Below are 18,913 nucleotides of genomic sequence, written 5' to 3' on the forward strand. Positions count from 1 at the left end.
AAGCTAGCTGACCTCACACAGGTAGCATGAAATTGGCCAGGGTGGGAGTATTTATATTATGAAAATTAGCAAATGCTACAAATCAGGTTTCCCCTCCCCACACTGGCTCTGCCCCAAAAAGGCAGAATGTGAGTGTGGGAACCAAGGGAAGGAAGTAGGAATGTCTCCTCTCACCATAACTCAAAGTGATTTGCTTGAGAAATTTGTATGTCCTGTCTCTGTAACTTTAGGCTCTGCTGAAATAAATGTTCTCCTTTCCAAGTGGGTGGGTGTGGGTGTGGGAGTGAGGTGGTGCTTCTACCAGGGTCACGGCAAGAATTTCACTAAACCTAAATCCATAGCTACTATTGCATATTTTGGGCTTCTCATGTCAGTAGACTAACATACCAGAAAAAAAAATTTACTCCACTGGCAGGGCTCCAGTTGACAAGGAGATTATCATGAGGGTTGCTACTATACAATGTGGGGAGGGAGAACTATGCACAGAACTCAGAGGATGCATTCAAGCACTCCCATGCTTGGTGATAACTGTGAATGCACAATTGCAGGAACCACTGTCTGAATGGACACAGAAATTATGGATTCATAGGCCTCTGAGATAAAAGTTTGGGTCAAACCACCAAGCAAGCTACCAGCACAAGAGATGGCCAAGGGTGTGGGGAAATTAGGAAAATATTAGAGGAGAGAAAAGATGAATATAAATTACGGACTTGCTTCTAACTGTCGTGGCACACTTTCCTGATGTACTATGTTTGTTCTTTTAAAACTTGTGACCAGTTGCCCAACTTGAAGGATCAGTGACTGGATCCAGTGGACACTGGCCAGGTTTCTAACTACCATCAGCTACAACTTTTTGTTTCAGTTCTCCTTCTGGTGGCCAAAGTCTGTTCTGCCCACACATGGGGAAGCCTGATCCTTAAAACCCCAGCTCTTTTGGTCCTTAGGCAGAATAAACTTGAAGTTCATATTCTATACAGCTTCTAGGATTCCTCAGTAGAATTAAGTTCTTGTAAATTAAATTAAGATCCTTTAATTGGCTTCCTTCCTTCCTTCCTTCCTTCCCTTGCCTCACCTCCTCACTCCTTTAACTGTTAGTGTTTCCTGGGATCATGTTCCAAATAAACTATGTACACTTGAATCCACGGTAAGGATCAGGAAGAAGCCAGATTACGATATTAACAATATTTAATATCTGCTGGTTTTATATAAATTTCATTAGATATGCCAAATCTGTACCAAATTTAATGTTTTTATGACTTTCTCCTTTGCTATGCCAAAGATAATATTTTGTTAGCAACCATTCCAATGCCTTTGTAATAAACAAAATGTTTATGTACAAATGAAACCAAATGACTGTCTTTCTGATGATTTTATCTCAGACATCAAGCAGTACATTTTACTTGTTCACATTCTGTTGAATAAGTGGTAAGGTAATACACAGGGTCAAATTATAAAATCAGACTGACAGAATCAGAGCTCTTATGCAGTATCAAATTTTACTAAATAATATCATGGATACAGACAAGCTAAAGGATTGCTAAGGGTTCAGATAAAGCAGAGAAAGATCTGGAGCTGGACATGGAGGGTGGTACCCCAAGTTTTATGGGCTGGATTGTGTCCCCCTCAAATTCATACGCTGCAGTCTCAACCAGCAGTACTTCAGAATGTAATAGTATTTGAAGATAAGCCTTCAAAGAGGTGATTAAGTTAAAATGAGGCCATTAGGGTAGAGGCATAATCCAATATGACCGGTGTCCTTATAAGAAAAGGAAGCGACACCAGGGGTGTGCACACAAAGGGATGACCATGTGAAGAGGCGGCAAGAAGGTGGCCATCTGCAAGCCAAGGAAAGGGGCCTCAGGAGAAACCAACCCTGTTGGTACTTTGATCTTGGACTTCCAGCCCCCAGAACTGTGAGAAAATAAATTTCTGTAGTTTAAGATACCCAGTCTGTCATATTCTGTTACAGCAGCCCTAGAAAACTAATAGACCAAGTCCTTCCGTACTGTATTGGAGACACCCCTCTGGCCCAGATGAAAGGAGGGCTCAAAAAGAGGTTCCCAGGTCTCCTTGTATAGCGGGAGTATTTAAATTATGAAATATCTCCAATTTATCACCTGGAGAGTTAAATCTCTTAAAGGACATTTTTTAGGGACTGTTGCCTCATTGATCCTGGGTTCTATTTATGATAGTTACCCTTATCCAGGGATATCCTGCTAAAAGCATTTTAGGAATACATCCTCTTCCCCTTAGTAAATATCATTTATTTAATTTCCTGGAGCTCAGGTTGACAAGAGATTATACCTGGTTCCCCTGCCTACTTTTTCCTGGGGGTGCCCTTCCAATGAAGGGAGTAAATCAATTGCAGGCCTGCTGCTTTAACTTCCTCCTCCCAAGCGGTTTTAGAGACAGACCCATTCACCTTTGTTTAATACAAAATGACCTCGCCACAAATTCCTCTTCCCTCACCTTCATCTCTATGCATATAACCACTTCAAATGTGAAATAATATCCATTAGTAGATGGCCATGAAATTGTTTGCCTAAATTCTTTGAATGAAAATGAGACAAGGTAGCATTCATTTTGTCCTGTTTCATTTGCTTCAGAGTTCAATACTCTCTAGCTATGAGTAGGAAGGTCTAAGATGGTTCTGGAAAAATAAGACTTTAAAGAAGCACATTCAAATATCTATTGGTTCTTGTGTTAATAAAAAAAACATGCTTTAAAAACATAATACATTATGAGTATGCGTCCAGTGTGAAATGAACATTATAATGAACAGAAAATTGCCATACAATCATACTGCCAAGTTGCTGCTTATTAGGAGTTACAGTGGTACCAATGAGTACAGGGGTTCATGTCATCTGTTTAAGCTCTCTGAGTGAAGGATAATATGTGTAATGTTTTTCCTCCATATGCATTACTTCAATTACTTCACTAGTGGGTAAAGACTTAGACATTCAAAAAGAACCTTGGCATGCAAGTATAGGAGAATTAGTAATAAGATAGGACAGCTCAGTAAGATAGTCTCATAATAGATCAGAAATATCTCAGCCTGTCTATGATAAAACACTATAAAGTATTTAAAGTCAAGGGGAGATAGAAATTGCAGATTTAATTCAGCAAAAATGCAGTCATCTTGTACTTACTGAAGCTACATTCACAAAATCATCATCTGAGAGAGTTTCCAACATTTCGGACACAGATGTTCGGATCAGTTTTAGTGTCAATCCACTAACACTTCCACTCCTATAAAAAAATGAGTTCATGCATGTTAATGACCACATATTTAATCAATATCAGACACCCTAAAAAAGGTACCTTATGCACTGGCTTTAGATCATTTATATAATGTTCAAATCATAATTTTGTCTTTAAAAAATCAGTAGTAGAAAGAGTCATATTTCTGATAGAATAGAAATAAATTATAAGAAATCTTGTCTTTCTTTCCTACCAGCATCAGAATGTATATATTTCTAACTACAATTATAAAAATTACATGTCAAGTGACAATTTCAAGAAAATATGTATACTCATGGCATATTCATTTATTCAGGAAATATATAACTGAATACCAGCTCTATTAGCCAAGTTAGAAGTGAGAGCTACAGAGGTTAATAGTCATTACCCTAGGGAGCCCATTGTTTGACTTGATTAAACCAATAATTATGAAGCAGCATAACAATTGTGATAATAGATTTGTGGACAAAATGCCTTGTTTTGTATCCTAAAGTAGATGTTCTCTGGGGTTTAGTCTTCATTTGTCTTGTCTCTACATATTCCATGATCCTCGACGACCTCATCTATTTGTGTGGCTCATCTCTAGGCAACTAACTCCCACTTCTACATCTCTAGCTCTCGACCTCTTCTCAGTTTTACACTTCACTGCTTGTTAAACAACTACAGGCTCAATGTCCAAAACGACAAATGATTCCCAAACATAGTCTTCTTTTCTATTCATGTTCTTGGTAACAACCAGGCTAGAACTCAGTCAACCAATTTCCTCCTCCCTCTCAATCTTCCTACCCGTTCAGACAATCTCCCTTATTCATTTCACTTTACAATGTTCCCAAGGCAGTGGCCTCCTCTCCATTGTCTCTCCACTCTGCCTCAGGTCTTCATTACTTGAAGATACTGAGCTAGGGTAATAGCCACTCCATCCAGCTCTTAGTCTCATCTCCTCGCCATGCTAACAGGTGAAAATTCTGGAAACACACCTTGATCCAATACGTTAACAGGTCATGGTTACCTACTAAATAGCCAATAATCTCAATAGCCCAGCATTGAAAAAACTTGCATAATCTTTTCTCTCTCTCCTTCCTCCATCTCCTCCATATAGTTCCCCCAGATGTTCTCATCTATGCCACTTTGCTTCTGTCAATTCTTCCACCTGAAATTCCACTCTTTCCTCTCCCCTCCCATGCCTGCCTTGTTAAATCTTAGCTCTAAGCATTCAATTCTAATTGTACTCCTTAATGAAGTCTTTCCTGATACTTTAAATCAAAGTGCCATCTCCTTCCTATGGACTCCTTTAGTGCTGTGTCATACTTTATACCTATTACCTTCTACAATTATTTTAGTTATTTATGAATATGGTTTAGCTTCACTAATACATTTGAATTATCTTTGAGATCATGGACCACATCTTAATAATTTTTGTCTCTATTCTATGTTATCAAATGGTATATAGGAGACCCTCAATACATTTCTGCTGAAATAATTTTTTAAAATGGTATTTTAATTTCATATACATTTTCAATCTTGGGATATGCATGTGGGTTCCAAAGATTTTAATAAGAGAAATTATTTCTGGAAATTATCATATATCCAATAGGATTATAACATATTGCATAACCATTTAGATTTATACTTAAGAAGAATATCAAGGATTAGCAAATGATATAAATTCTGCAATAATTTAATTAAAACAAAATGTGATTTAAATGCATTTTAACAAATGAAATGAGAATTAACATTTAAATTACATTTGTCAAATTCATTTATCTTCTCTTTCTCAGGCTAGGTTATAAGGTTTTGAACTTGTTTACTTCAGGACATAACGGGGAAATTTTCAAATATTGATACTAGCTGTGACATGGCTTTAGTTGCCTACAAAACATTGGATTCTGTTTCTTCCAATGTGTCAAGGAACATATAAGCATATACTTTTTTCTCTCAGGGAAAATAATCTAAGTATTTTATATCTCATGTTTGTAATTCCTTGGTATTTTTCTTAAAAATTAAATTCCACAGCAGGATACATTCTTTTCTATGTTCTACAATTTCATCTTCAATCTTATTAGAAGATTACAAATACACACACACACACACACACACACACACACACACAAACCCCTTAACTTGAAGCAATGTAACAAACAAATAAAATGACCAATTTAAAAACTCCTGGAATTCTTTATGTCAGCATTTCCCTTGAAAGAGTTCCAGTATTGACAATATATTTAATATTTATCTATTTTGTGGCCAAATCCCTAAAAGTTATTTGAATCATTAATGACTAAGTGCCAATGAAATGATTCTACTTTTTTCTTGGTAGTAGGAACTGCTTCGTTTTAGCAACCATGTACTTGAATGGTTTAAAATATAAAGCAAAATATAAAGCAAAAAATTGGAAGCAAATAAATAATTTTTCAAAAAGCTCAGAGCTTAAAACTATGCCATAATTTTCAATTCTGATACAGATTCTTCTCACTTTCAATAAAATGATTTTTGTTCATTTTGTTACTGTCTTAAATATGGCTTCTTTGTATGGGTATAAAAGTCATCATAATTATTTTTTGTCTTTTTTTTTCCAACCTATTTCTCAGTCCCAACATATTACTGTTATCTATGAATCCTCCTTATATTCTCAGTACATAAATAAATATATAATATTCAACTACTCACACATCAACCAGAATTAGCATGTCTTTAGGAGATGCAGCTCCTTGGATGTACCTGAAACAAATACCATATGAATATTTTTTCTCTTGCAAAATATCAAATATAGAAATTTGTCGAATTAATATTTACTGATCTCTGAGATAAGGTATTTTCCAAGCAAGGCCCTACTTCCATTCTATCTCAGAAGACAATGCTCTTTCATTCACAATTCTGCAATGTCAATTTAAAAAAGTTATATTTAACATGATAGTAGAAATGTCAGAGGCATAATATTTAAAGTATATTTTACAGATATTTATAACAAAAGATAAAGAGATGTGTTTTAATACCAGAAGCAAAAGAAATTAACTTCTAGAAGGACAATTTCCTGAAAAAAAAATTATCCTAAACTCCAATTTGTTGACCACAGGTTTTAAAACTTACTCTAAGGAATAATAATAATAACAAATAATCATAAGATTATGCCATATTTTTAAAAGCAAAAAATAAACAGGAAAATAGATAAGTGGTCTAGGAACATGAAAAAAACAACATCAAAAGAAAAGAAATACAAAGGGACCATAAAGTAATTAAAAATAGAACAATATATAATGTTATTACCAAGAGTCTCAAGTGGTGACTCAAACTTTATAGTGTCTAAGAATCACCTGGAGAGCCAGTTCAAAATGCTGATTCCCACATTCAACGGCAGCCCTACAGATTCAGAATCTCTGCATATTAAAGAGACTCTAGGAGAGTTCTATTTACATGGTTTGGCAATTGTCAAGAGAGAAACTTAATTGCAGGGGAATGATCCCAAAAGCTCATGTTGCCTGGCACAGACTGATGGGGAACAAGTGGCCAGCCTTCCCCGACAGGAAGAGCTGCACCTGAACTCAACTTTCTACTTCTATCTGAGGCCTCTTTGCTCATGACTCTAAATCTAACTTCTCAGAAGCCTGCCAGATAACTTGACAATTCGTTTTCAGACAATATCCAGCACAGTTAGTTATCTACTCAGGACTATGTGTTCATGAAACAGGGTTTATAACTTGCATCCAAGTGTGTTTATCTTTAAGAAGGTAAAGGGGCAGGGTTGCCGGGATATTCCAATGGAAGGCAAATCTAGTTCATGTCTAGAATCTTAACAATAGCCCTGGCATGCCTCTCAATGGGAAGATGAGAGGACAGGATATTGTCCCCCTCTTCTGGCTGGCACGTAGTTTGTAAGTTTCCCCAAGACGATCGGTTCCTGAATCTAAACCATATGGTGTCATAGTCTTTGCCTCCACTCAACAACCCATGGCTCCCTGTCACATCACTTGGAGAAATATTAACAAGAATAATATGTGAATTAATAATATATGGCACTATTATACATGGTTGGTGTTCATGTAAATTGCTATTGGGATGTTTAACACCGCATTTTAAAAGACTTACATACATTTCTTTGAATCAACCATTATGCATCTTAGAATTTGTTTGAACCCTAGCAAAAACAAATAATCTAATGTCCAATAATGAGATTTTTAAAATAAATTACCATATAGTCATTGTTTTAAAATGATGTTTGGTGTGTCTCTGAAAAAACAGGCACTCAAAAGGTATTGATATGCAAGAGTAGGTTACAAAGCAGTATTTTATATAAAACGTTAACTCATTAAAATATATATATACCCACATTTAAATAAATTTTTTAAAAACATATAAAATTCACTAGTTTAATAGTTGTTTCCCAGTGGGTACAATTATGAGTTATTTGGTATTTTTCAAGTTGTTTGTAGGAGAATGAGTTGCTTTAGCAGTGAGGAACAAATAAACCTTCTTTTTGGAAAAATGAAACCTAAGCTATATCATTATAACTAGGGACAGCTCTTACCTTGGGGGCAGTTCTCATTAGTTCACTGCCAGAGGCAAATTACCTTCTACTCTACCTAGACACTTTGTTAGCGCTCTACTCCAAGCAAAGTGGGAACCTTTCAATAGAAATCCCCACCAGCTAAAAGAGATTTAGAGATGGCATTGAATATAAAACTTCAAGTAGTCTATTTGAAATGCATCTGATAAATCATTTCAACAATATTCATTACTGTTGTCTACCTTTAACTGTATTAATTTATTTAAAAAAACAGAGCTCTTTAAATAATTAGACTATATTCATCCTAATAATGGAAAGACTTTTTCCAACATTTTTATAAAAACGGTAATCTTGTTTTTTCCATTTTATCTTTTCACGACTACCTAAAAATTCTTACCATGGTCTTCTGCGTACATCATAAAGGTCAATCTTGTTTGGAGTTCTACTGTTATCAACCCATGGAGAAGCTAAAAAAAAAAACCAGGGAAATTAAATTAAATTGAAAAGAGAAATTAAACCATAACATTAGATATGACCTATAAAAATATTTAAAAAGTCACAAAACTCCACTGACACATTCCACTTATCCAGAGCAATGGCAGATGGGAGATATAATTTTATGTCCTTAATCTTTTTCTTTTTAAAAAAGGAAAACAACACAGCAGTACAAAAGAAAGAACATAGTCAGTTTTCTTTTTCACCTTGCCTCATAAATAATTGTAGACACAGAGATTTTCTGGGTGCCAACTTACATGTTTTATCAGGTGTCCGGAGGTTATATATTTTCTTTCCTTTTTACTAACAGAAAAATTTACCTTTAAAGAAAATTTATTGGCCACTAATGGGAATTGTATTATCAGTTATTTGTTCCTTATATTTTCACTCAATGCCATACGATCTTGGTCAATAAAAAGACTGTTGTTTTTCTTGGATTGTTATCATACAATAGCATAATTTTTTACTCTTTTATTCACATATTTGATAATGGCAAGTCCATTTGAAATTATAATTAAAAGGTTAAAGTATAATTAACATAACTCCACAAAAACTTTGCTCCTTAAATTTATTTGAAAGATCTGAAGTAATTCAAGTACAAATTCAAGAATCTTCTGCTAGTTTCAGAGCCTTTATCATTTTGCAGTAATCAGAAAAAAATTTTGTCTAATTGCATTGATTTTTAAATGCAATTAATTTATACTTATTCTAATTAAATCTATACTTACTTTAATTAAAGTGCTTTACACACACACATCTTAGACCCAATGAGAACAATAAATGCTGATAAATTGGATGATAATTTTTTGCTGAAGAAGTTCTCTCCTTGAACACATTTGGACATAAGTCTCTTGGGAAACTTCTTAATAATAATTCATATGACTTATGCCCTCCAATCTATTTGGCTCTTTTCTTTATTGAGAAACTACAGAAATTATGGAGAACTTTACAGAGAATCAGGTTTATTAGCAAACTAAGATAATTTCGCCAATTAGGATATGTCAAAAATGTATACTACTGAGCCTCTCCTTGACTGTGAAATTTCTTTCTTATTAGTGGCTACATTATAAAATGATTTATTCATTTTAAATGACTAATCACATTTATATGAAACAGTAAGTCTAAATATAGCACTCCCCCAACCACCACTTACTGATATAGTCAATGCAGCTGAAATAGTAAAGTTTACTTTAATTCCTTCAATTTGCATTTGCGGAAACTTAGAGCTAGTGAGATAAAATATCACCTTTTTTGTAAGTGTGTGGTAGCACTGAAATTAAGCAATAAGCATGCTGGGAGAAATGTTAGTTCACTTCCAACTATTCCTCTATAACATCTGACTCCTCAAGTTAGGATATTAGTAGTAACTACAAATTTAAATAAATTATGTCCTACTTTCAGTACAATGTTGTGTTGGTTATACATCTATTGCCTCAACTCCAAATTCACCTTTTACCTTGCTCTATGAAAATGGATTTGGGCCTTTTAAATATTTTTCTTTGACCAACAAGCACAATTTTCAGCTTTGTCAGCAGATGATAAAAGAGAGACCTTGAACGTGAAAAGGGTTTTTGCTTCCTGCTTCCGGTTTGTTTGCTCAAAGGCTCTTGCAGCAGGTGCAGCTTTCCTGGTGTTGGGCTCTTGTGGTGCACGTGTATTTGTCAGAGCTCAGCTCCCACAGTGCTTGCAGCTTCCCCAGAGCTCAGCTCCCATAACAGGGGTAGCTTCTCCAGACCAAGGTTTCTGCAGTGCTCTCAGGCTCTCCAGCAGCTAACGGCAGCAGTACTCCCTGAGCACTTTTGTAGTGGAGTGCCTCCAGCGGGACATTTGGAACCCTAGAGGATGAACTTCCAGCAAATCCTTCCAGTGTGACACTGTAGTGACCCTTCTGTCATTCAGTGGGCCATGATATGTCCTCTATAAGATCTGGGATGTCAGCCCCGGGGCACTGGGGGATTGAGGTCACTTTCTTGGGCTCTCTATCTCAGCTCTAGTGGTAGTAGTCTATTATATATTAGATTATATCATATTATATCTGGTTTTTCCTATATTATTCAGAGTTCTCTGTACTTCTAGCCAGCCCCTCACTACTCCAATCCTTGTTACAGTTAATAATTCTTTATTAAAAAATAAACTTTCCCTGTTCAAATATTGTGCGTTTTCTCTGTCCTGAGTGGACTCAGACTGATACAAGTGTGTGGGTGAGATGAGAGAAGTGAGATTAGTCACCACTGCCAATACAATAGCGGCCACTATGAGTTGAAAGTGGTCAACCGATACATTTGATAAATGGTTTAATAAAACGAATTTGAAAGTCACGTTTAAATTAGATTTCTGAATTCTTTGCAGATCACATTCATCTAGGATTTTGTTTTCACTATAATTGCTAATTGAAATTAACTGTGATATGTATCACTATGCTCCATAAAATTGATCTTTCTTTAAAGGCAGAAAAAGAGTTATAATTTACAATATGAACCAGGCCATTAAAATTAATATAGTTTATAATCTTAGTTTATATTTAAAAGTATTAATACTCTTCTCTTAGAAGTCTTCTGAGATATTTACTATTAGGAAATATCCTTTGATTATACTAAAGTGAGATATTTATATTATGGTAAAATTAAACAATGTACTTTCTTCTGTGATATTACTATTTGTTATAAAATCCCATGGCAGCATTCAAGTGGTACATTATTGATATAGGCTCAGAATTATGGAAGGCCAAATACTAAAAAGGATAATAACCATACACTGCAATTCCCTGAAATAATCAGTTTCATAATGATGCATAGTGAAAGCTATATGTTTTGAGAGGAAGTCAGGGCTCCTAAATTCCCTGTAAAAAGCGAAACATTGCTCATTTTACATGTCCCTTTCACTTTCCAATAAGATTTTGGGATGACAGGAGAAAGGACTTGAAATAACAGTCCACAATGTGGGCATCTCATTTCTGAATGCCATTGTTAATGGTGATAATGATCATTTATGAGAAGGTTTTTCCCCAATTGGAAATGAACTGTGGGTGTGTCTTTGACTAAATCTACTGGACTACAATTCTACTTCACATAATATTAAGGGTATGCTATGTTAGTCATCAAATCACTGATTTAAAAAGGTGTTTATTTGTACATTAATTCAGAATACTGAAATACGTGTTAGAGAAAAATTCTTGGGAAAGTATGCAGATTGTAGAGCTATTTTCTAGTTAATATGCTCTAAAAATAATAGAGTATCAGTTTGTCATTTCAGCTGCTAGGAAATAATAAAGCATATAATGATGAATTGAGGGCTGATTCTCTTGGTGGAAACACCACTTGAAATGACAGCTAACTGCATTTCCAATTAAAAAGTTCAAATGCATTTTTTGAATTCTAAGAGACTTCACATTTTTAGTCTCATGAAAAGAAAAAAAAAGTAAATTTCATATATTCAAAAATGCTTTTAAAAGCCAACCCTGGTCCTATTGCTTGGATCTAATTGATGTTACATGGATCATTATTTTAGGCTTGTCTCAGTCATCTCCTATGGAGTATTAGTCATGGTTCTGAATTATAAGCCATGATAATGAATTTGGACCATTTTTTAAGCCAGAATTAATTCAATAAATGTATATTGCATAGCTCCCAAAATTTCCAGGAATTTGAGTGTTGCTGCCCTACTACAACCAACCCAGAACGGATTCTCCATAGTCCCTAATTTGCATCATGGCTCCCACATCAAGGTTCTGGATGAGTCTCATTAACAGAACGCGGGGTATGTACCCATACCGAGGTGCCAGAGAATCTAGGAAGAAATAGTTGGCTCTTCAGATTTTGTTAGGAAATGGGCTCTGCTCCCCAGCAAAACTTTTAACCTTAAAAATACCCTAAACATAGAAAGAAGATTCTATATTAGTTATGGTAACAGAAAATAACTTAAACAATCTCAAATCTTCTGTTTCCTAGCACAAAGTTTATTTCTCACTCATATAACAGTTTAAATTAGATATTACTAGTCATGGAGGCATAGATTCTGCTTCAAGCAGGTATTCAGAGACCTATAGCTGGTGGAACTTTTGCCTTCTTCAACACTTGGTTTCCAACATCACCTAGGGCATTGACATGCAGCTGTCAGAGGAAGGGCGAAAGTGTGGAGAAGGCATACTTAAGTCATAACAATCTCAGGCTTGAGGTGACACATACAGTCATGTGCCACATAACGATGTTTCAGTCAATGACGAATTGCATATACTACAGCAGTCTCATAAGATTATAATGGAGCTGACAAATTCCTATCGCCCAGTGACGTTGTAGCCATTATAATATCATAGCAAGAGAAAAGGAAACTGCAAGAGAAGAAAAAGAACCCCCAATAAAATTCACATGAAGGGTTTAGCAGAAGCTTTTGCAGACCTCAATAAGCTCCTTAAAAGGTTGAAAACATGTACCTCAACACTAAAAGGTTTTCATTAATAGAGAAGAATGTTCATGGTGCATTATCTGCTTACAAGCAAAACTATGATGAAAAAAAGAAACAAACCAAGCAAACCACCATGGACATATTTCTGAAAAGAGTGACATCTCCTCAGGAAGAGTGTCAGGCAGGTCCTTCAAGAGGCATTCCAGAAGAAGACATTGTTATCACAGGAGATGACAGCTCCATGTGTGTTATTGCCCCTGAAGACCTTCCAGTGGGACAAGATGTGGAGGTGGAAGACAGCGATATTGATGATCCTGACCCTGTGCAGGCCTATGCTAATGTGTGTGTTTGTGTCTTAGTTTTTAACAAAAAAGTTTAAAAAATAAAAAACAAAAAAAACAAGATTTATAGAATAAGAATAGAAAGAAAGAAAATATTTTTGTACAGCTATACAACGTGTTTGTGTTTTAAGCTAAGTGTTATTACAAGAGTCAAAAAGTTTAAAAAAAAGTAAAACTTTATAAAGTAAAAAAGTTATGGTAAGCTATGGTTAATTTATTACTGAAGAAAGAAAATTTTTTTTTTAATAAATTTAGTGTAGCCTAAGTGTACTGTGTGTATAAAGTCTACAGCAGTATACAGTAATGTCCTAGGCCTTCGCCTTCACTCACCACTCACTTGCTGACTCACCCAGAGCAACTTCCAGTCCTGCAGGCTCCATTCATGATAAGTGCCCTATACAGGTGTACCGTTTTTTATCTTTTATACAGTATTTTTACTGTACCTTTTCTACCTTTAGATATGTGTAGATGCACAAATACTTACCATTGTGTTACAATTGCCTACAGTATTCAGTATAGTAACATGCTGTACAGGTTTGTAGCCTAGGAGCAATAGGCTACACCATATAGCCTAGGTGTGGTAGGCTATACCATCTAGGTTTGTGTAAGTACACTCTATGATGTTCGCATAACAACGAAATCGCCTAATGACAAATTTCTCAGAATGTATCCCCGTCGTTAAGCAACACATGACTGTATTACTTTCACTCGCGTTCTACTGGTCCTACACAGATGCAAAGGAGGTCTGAGAAATGTACTCTCTGGCTAGGCAGTCATTTCCAAAAGCAAAACTTTACAATGAGATGGAAGGACAGAACTTTGGTGGGCAGCTGGCAGACTCTGCCACAGGAACAGATGGCCAATTAAAAAATGAGTGATGTCCACTACTATTATAACATTAAATTTTCTGTTTTCAGCAGTGTCTTTAAGTAAGCCACCTTTAAGATGACAGAGATGAGGATGGGCTAACTTCAGAACCCAGTAAATATATAAAAGACATTGGACTTAAGAATGATTTCTAGACTAAATCTTAGGACTAGGATTGTTTGCACAAGAAACTCACCAGAAGAAAAAAAGTAGAAGGCAACTCAGTGCTGTCTTTGATGTTGTTTGTATTACCAAAGAAACCACAAGCCTAGTCTGCAGAAATCTTCTAATTGTTGTGAACCCTAAAGCAACTTTTGGGTTCCAAACCTGCAGCAGAAGCAAACTACGAAAGCGGTTTAGCCCCAAGCACACTACTTCAGATATGCCAGTGATGGTTCTAGACAAGAGAGTTACTCCCACAGAACACTACCAGCAGCAATCAGATGGGCTAACCAAGAAACTTTATGCAAGAGTAGGAGGTTTTTGTATTTCTTGTCTGATGGATTGTGATACATACCACGGACCAGTGACTGCTCTGTATTTCGCACTCTCTTTTTCCAAGCGGGAGTTTTTACTGTAGTTGTGCAGAAGACACTACCATTGTATATTAGATATCTGGACAGTGATGGGAATATGGCAGAAAAAGTAACTGGTATTCTGCTGTATTATAAGTAGACAAATTAGGAAAAGTCACATCCTCATGACGGAGAGAACTGTATGTTACCTGGAGATCCTGGATTTTGAGCTGGATGTACTAACTTGTTGGGACTTTGGGTCATCTCCTATGGAAAGCAGTGTGTTCTACGTGTGCGAAAAAGTGTGTGCACAGATACTTGCACTGCCAGGGGAACCGACTATGATAGTCTCTCTTGCCATGGTGGGGCCACGTGATGAAATTCTAGTCAATAGCATGTGAGCAGAAGTGATATGTACAACTTTGGGAACTTTGGGGTTGTGATGCTTGCCTTCCGCTAATTTTTTTCCCCTTTTCTTTGGCTTCAACAGTGGATGTGGTAGTATTGATCCAGTTTTGATCATACAGATGAGGACAACAATCTAAGGAATGGCAGATGGATGGAACCTCAATTACTGGAAACCTCATGCACCAGACTTACCCTAACTAACTGATTTACCTAATAAGTAGAAGTTTTACCTGAGAGAAATATATATAGTCTCTATTATGATAGCCATCATTTAAGTAACTGAATCCATATCCTGATACAGATCAGAACATTTCCCAGTTACACAGACCTGAGTCAAGTTTTAAAGCTTGGAGAATGTATAGGAGGTAAAAGCTTCATAGAGTGTTTGAAATCTGCTTCACTATTTTTTCTTACATTCGTTTATCTTCTTAGGAGAGTATTATTTTGGCCCCGGGAAACTGCTTATTGCTATATAATATTTATATTGCTAGAATCTAGGTAGTTTTGATGTCTGTCTTATCTTTCACGTATCAATGCTAAATTTTGTGATGGGCATATGTTTCTGAAAAGTAACTGGTCCCAAAACAGCAGGCATTCTCAGATCAAGTTTTCAAACGCTGAGTGACTGAGGATCTATGGAGTAGAACCACCAGTAACATTCACAGGCAGGAGAGAAGACTAGAAGGCAGTCATTCAATTGCTAACAGGAAGAGTCTAGTCTCTTGACTCTTCTTTAAAATTGTCTTCTCTGACTGGAAACAGAGTACTGTAGAACTTAAGAGACGAGTTTTGGAGCTAGTCTACCTAGATTTTTCAATGGATAAATTACTTAAGCTTTTTCAGTAAAATGGGGGTAATAATAGCTCTAACTCTCAGAAGTGGGAACCAAGATTCAATGATTTATACACATAAACCTTTAAAACTAGAGTTGACACATAAGAAGCACTCCATATGTGGATATTTGAAAACAGTATCACTGAGTCACTGAAACTACTTATTATAGACTGTACATTTTTTAAATAATAGATTATTCTAAGATGTACTTAGATTTTAACCACCTAAAAGCATATTCCTATGACTAGGGGTTGGAATGTCATATCATTTCCCCATCCTACTCCATCCCCAATGATGCAGGCTAATGTCACACGGTCAATAAAACTTCTGGGGAATCTGTAAACTGACTTCATTAGGTCACCCCAGAAACCCCATGGAAAATACTGGCATAGGTTAAGAGGGCAGGATGGGAGAGGTATACAGGAAGGGACCTAGATAATTGTAACTCTGTGTTTCCTGGCATTTTCCATCTGCTTTTTCCCCCTTGTTTCATTTTATTTAGAAACTGAATACTCTGAAGTTCTACTCTGATATTTGTTTTCATCTCTAGTATCTATGATCTTGACTTGTTTATCCAGCTTAATTTAACAAATACCTATTATTCACTATATCCAAGGCACTGTGTTAGGTACATGAGATGTCCATATATATATATAAGTAGCCACCTCTACCTGTAGTTGCTTAAATTGCAATACTTCTTTAAAAAGAGCATATACAAAATAAATTCTGAAGGAAGATAAAATCTGATAGTTGTAATATAGATAAAAATCAAGTTCTCTGAGAGAACAAAGTAAAGCAAGATCACTTTTGGGAAAGCCTTCACGTGGAAGGCAGTGTGTTTATTCTATTTTGAATGATGCATAAGATGCATATGATCAGAGATGGGGCTCTAGGGTCAAAGCATATAGAGATATGAAAAGAAAAGATAGGTTCTAAAAAACAAAATGAAATAAAAATTAAACAAGGAGAAAAAAAGGCAATGTACTCATGTGGGAGTACACGATGAAGGTTGAACCGTGGAGTTAGAAATAAATCTAGAGGTTTAGATTTATTTGAGTTAGAGTCTTTGGATGGACTGAAGGCCACAGTAAGGGAGCTAGATGTCATTAAGTGAACAATTCCAAATTGTATAATTTTACTATACTATATATAATTTTACATATGTGTGTATATGTATATAATTACTATATATAATTATACATATAAAACTATATATAATTACTATATATAATTTTACTGTATATAATTTTGAATCCTTAGAATACTTCGGTTCCTTCAGAAACACGAGTTTTACCTTTTCTTACTAGTTTTCCCGCCTTCCAGCTCAGACTTGAGTATATTGACTTAATGAAATAGTTTTTGGATTTTAATTTTGTTTCTGATCAATAGGACTCCGTGTTAGGATAATATCATTGTTTTGGCTTGAGAATGTCTCTGATATCTCCACTGCAGTAAGTCCAGAACACCTCTCGAACCGATAGATAAACAAGTGGTAGAAACTCACATACAGATACACAGTATTATAGCCAAGGATAAATTAGAATAGTTTTAAAAATAAAAGCACTTATTAGAAAGTGAGTTCCTGGTAATTCTACAGATCCACATAACCCACGTAAAACATTTTCATTTAACATAAAGGGATATTTGTCTGTCTGCAGGAGTAGCAGATAACAAAGACAAGTTGTGAGGTTAAGTGGAATATTCAATAAAGTAAATGGTACACGGAGACTTAATCATTTAGATGGCCCACATGTAGTTATTAGCTGTAGCTCAGAAATAAGCTTGAACACAGCAAGTTCTATACTGTAAAAGATAAGGAGAATTTACTGGAAAATGATTTCAGATATGTGCTACATAGAGAAATGTGAACTCTGACAGAGAAAAAGTTTCTTATTTTCCTAAGCAAATAAATCCAATTAGATGACAATAATGATGTATTTATTTAAAAAAAAAAAACAAATTATGATTCTATAGGAACATGTTTCCCGTTTTTGTAAGTCAATAAATCTTCTTAGATAGTGGTGATAATAATATAGTTCGTAAAAATTTTATATTTGGTGTGCCTGAGCAGTGCTTAAAAAGTTGTCTAAATTTTTGACAAAAATGTCTTTAATTTTTCTTAATAAAATATATTGAACATAAAGTTAATTATTTAGCAATGAAGGTTCTGTGTATCTAAAAACAGATAGCATAAGGTATAGAAATTTAGCAATATATAAAGGAAAAAGGAACAGAATGAGAGATATCTTTTAGAAGTTAAAAATAACTAAAGCTTTGTAGTAATACTTATTCACATATTTTATATATGTTAGCCCCTGTCAAATTACAAGCAGCTCCCATTTTCATATTATCATCATATTTAACTACTCTCACCTATCAGCAATAAAATAAATCATTTAATCAACTTAAGCACGACTGAATCCATAGTTGATTGCAAAGTGAACACCTATTACAACTCTTACATATGAAAAATAAGACAGATTCAGGTAAGAGATGAGGTTATATAAAAGGCAACAAAAATAAGGCTACTGAATCACCTCTAAGTCAGGATCATTTGAGACTTCAAAATAACATACTATTTTGTATGTGTTTGTGTCCCCTAGACAACAGAACTTATGGATGGTATATAGCAAAGCAAATCAGTTAATTCAGAATATAAACCCCATGATTGGGTGTAAATAAAACTATTGTGCACTCTCCTGTCAATACCTCAAATTTTACCATTTTAAATCAAACTCATCCCTTCACTCCCCAAATAAAAACACTTCTGACATTTTATTTCAGCAAATATTCTCCTATGCACTAAAACTCAGAATTATAGTTAACTTACACCCTATGTTTGTCACTAAATTCATTTACTTATTTTTATATTATTTCTTATTTTATCTTCATAATTGATATATAATTCAGATATAACATTGTATAACACCAACACATTAAAGGTGTACAATGTGTTGATTTGATACACTTATATAAGAGCTAAGTGAAATAAGTCAGACAGACAAAGGCAAATACTGTATGATATCCCTTATACGTGGAATCTAAAACAGCCAAACTCACAGAAACAGAGAGTAGAATGCTGGTTGCCAGGGGTGGCGTGGTGGGGTAAATAGGAAGATGTTAAAGGGTACAAACTTTCAGTTAGAAGGTGAATAAGTTCTGGGGATCTAATGTATAGTACATTAATTGTAGTTAATAGTACTGTATTATATACTTGAAAGTTGCTAAGACAGTAGATCTTAAATGTTCTCACCACACACACAAAAAAATGTTAATTATGTGAGGTGATAGAAGTGTTAGCTAACACTACA

General features: G+C 35.1%; 1 protein-coding gene across 7 annotated transcripts in view; it reads right to left on the reverse strand.

The window, feature by feature from the left end:
- Nucleotides 1-18,913, reverse strand: part of CACNA2D1 (calcium voltage-gated channel auxiliary subunit alpha2delta 1) — a 504,665-nt gene that overhangs the window by 105,785 nt on the left and 379,967 nt on the right. For all 7 annotated transcript variants that reach the window (XM_058524544.1, XM_058524526.1, XM_058524535.1 and 4 more), the window contains 3 exons: nt 8,139-8,208; nt 5,908-5,958; nt 3,150-3,249 (listed from right to left, as the gene is read on the reverse strand). In XM_058524544.1, the coding sequence (XP_058380527.1) occupies nt 3,150-3,249; nt 5,908-5,958; nt 8,139-8,208 (221 nt within the window). The remainder of the gene's footprint in view (nt 1-3,149; nt 3,250-5,907; nt 5,959-8,138; nt 8,209-18,913) is intronic.

Source organism: Diceros bicornis, chromosome 3, assembly GCF_020826845.1.
Source record: "Diceros bicornis minor isolate mBicDic1 chromosome 3, mDicBic1.mat.cur, whole genome shotgun sequence".
In the NCBI taxonomy this organism is placed as follows: Eukaryota; Metazoa; Chordata; class Mammalia; order Perissodactyla; family Rhinocerotidae; genus Diceros; species Diceros bicornis.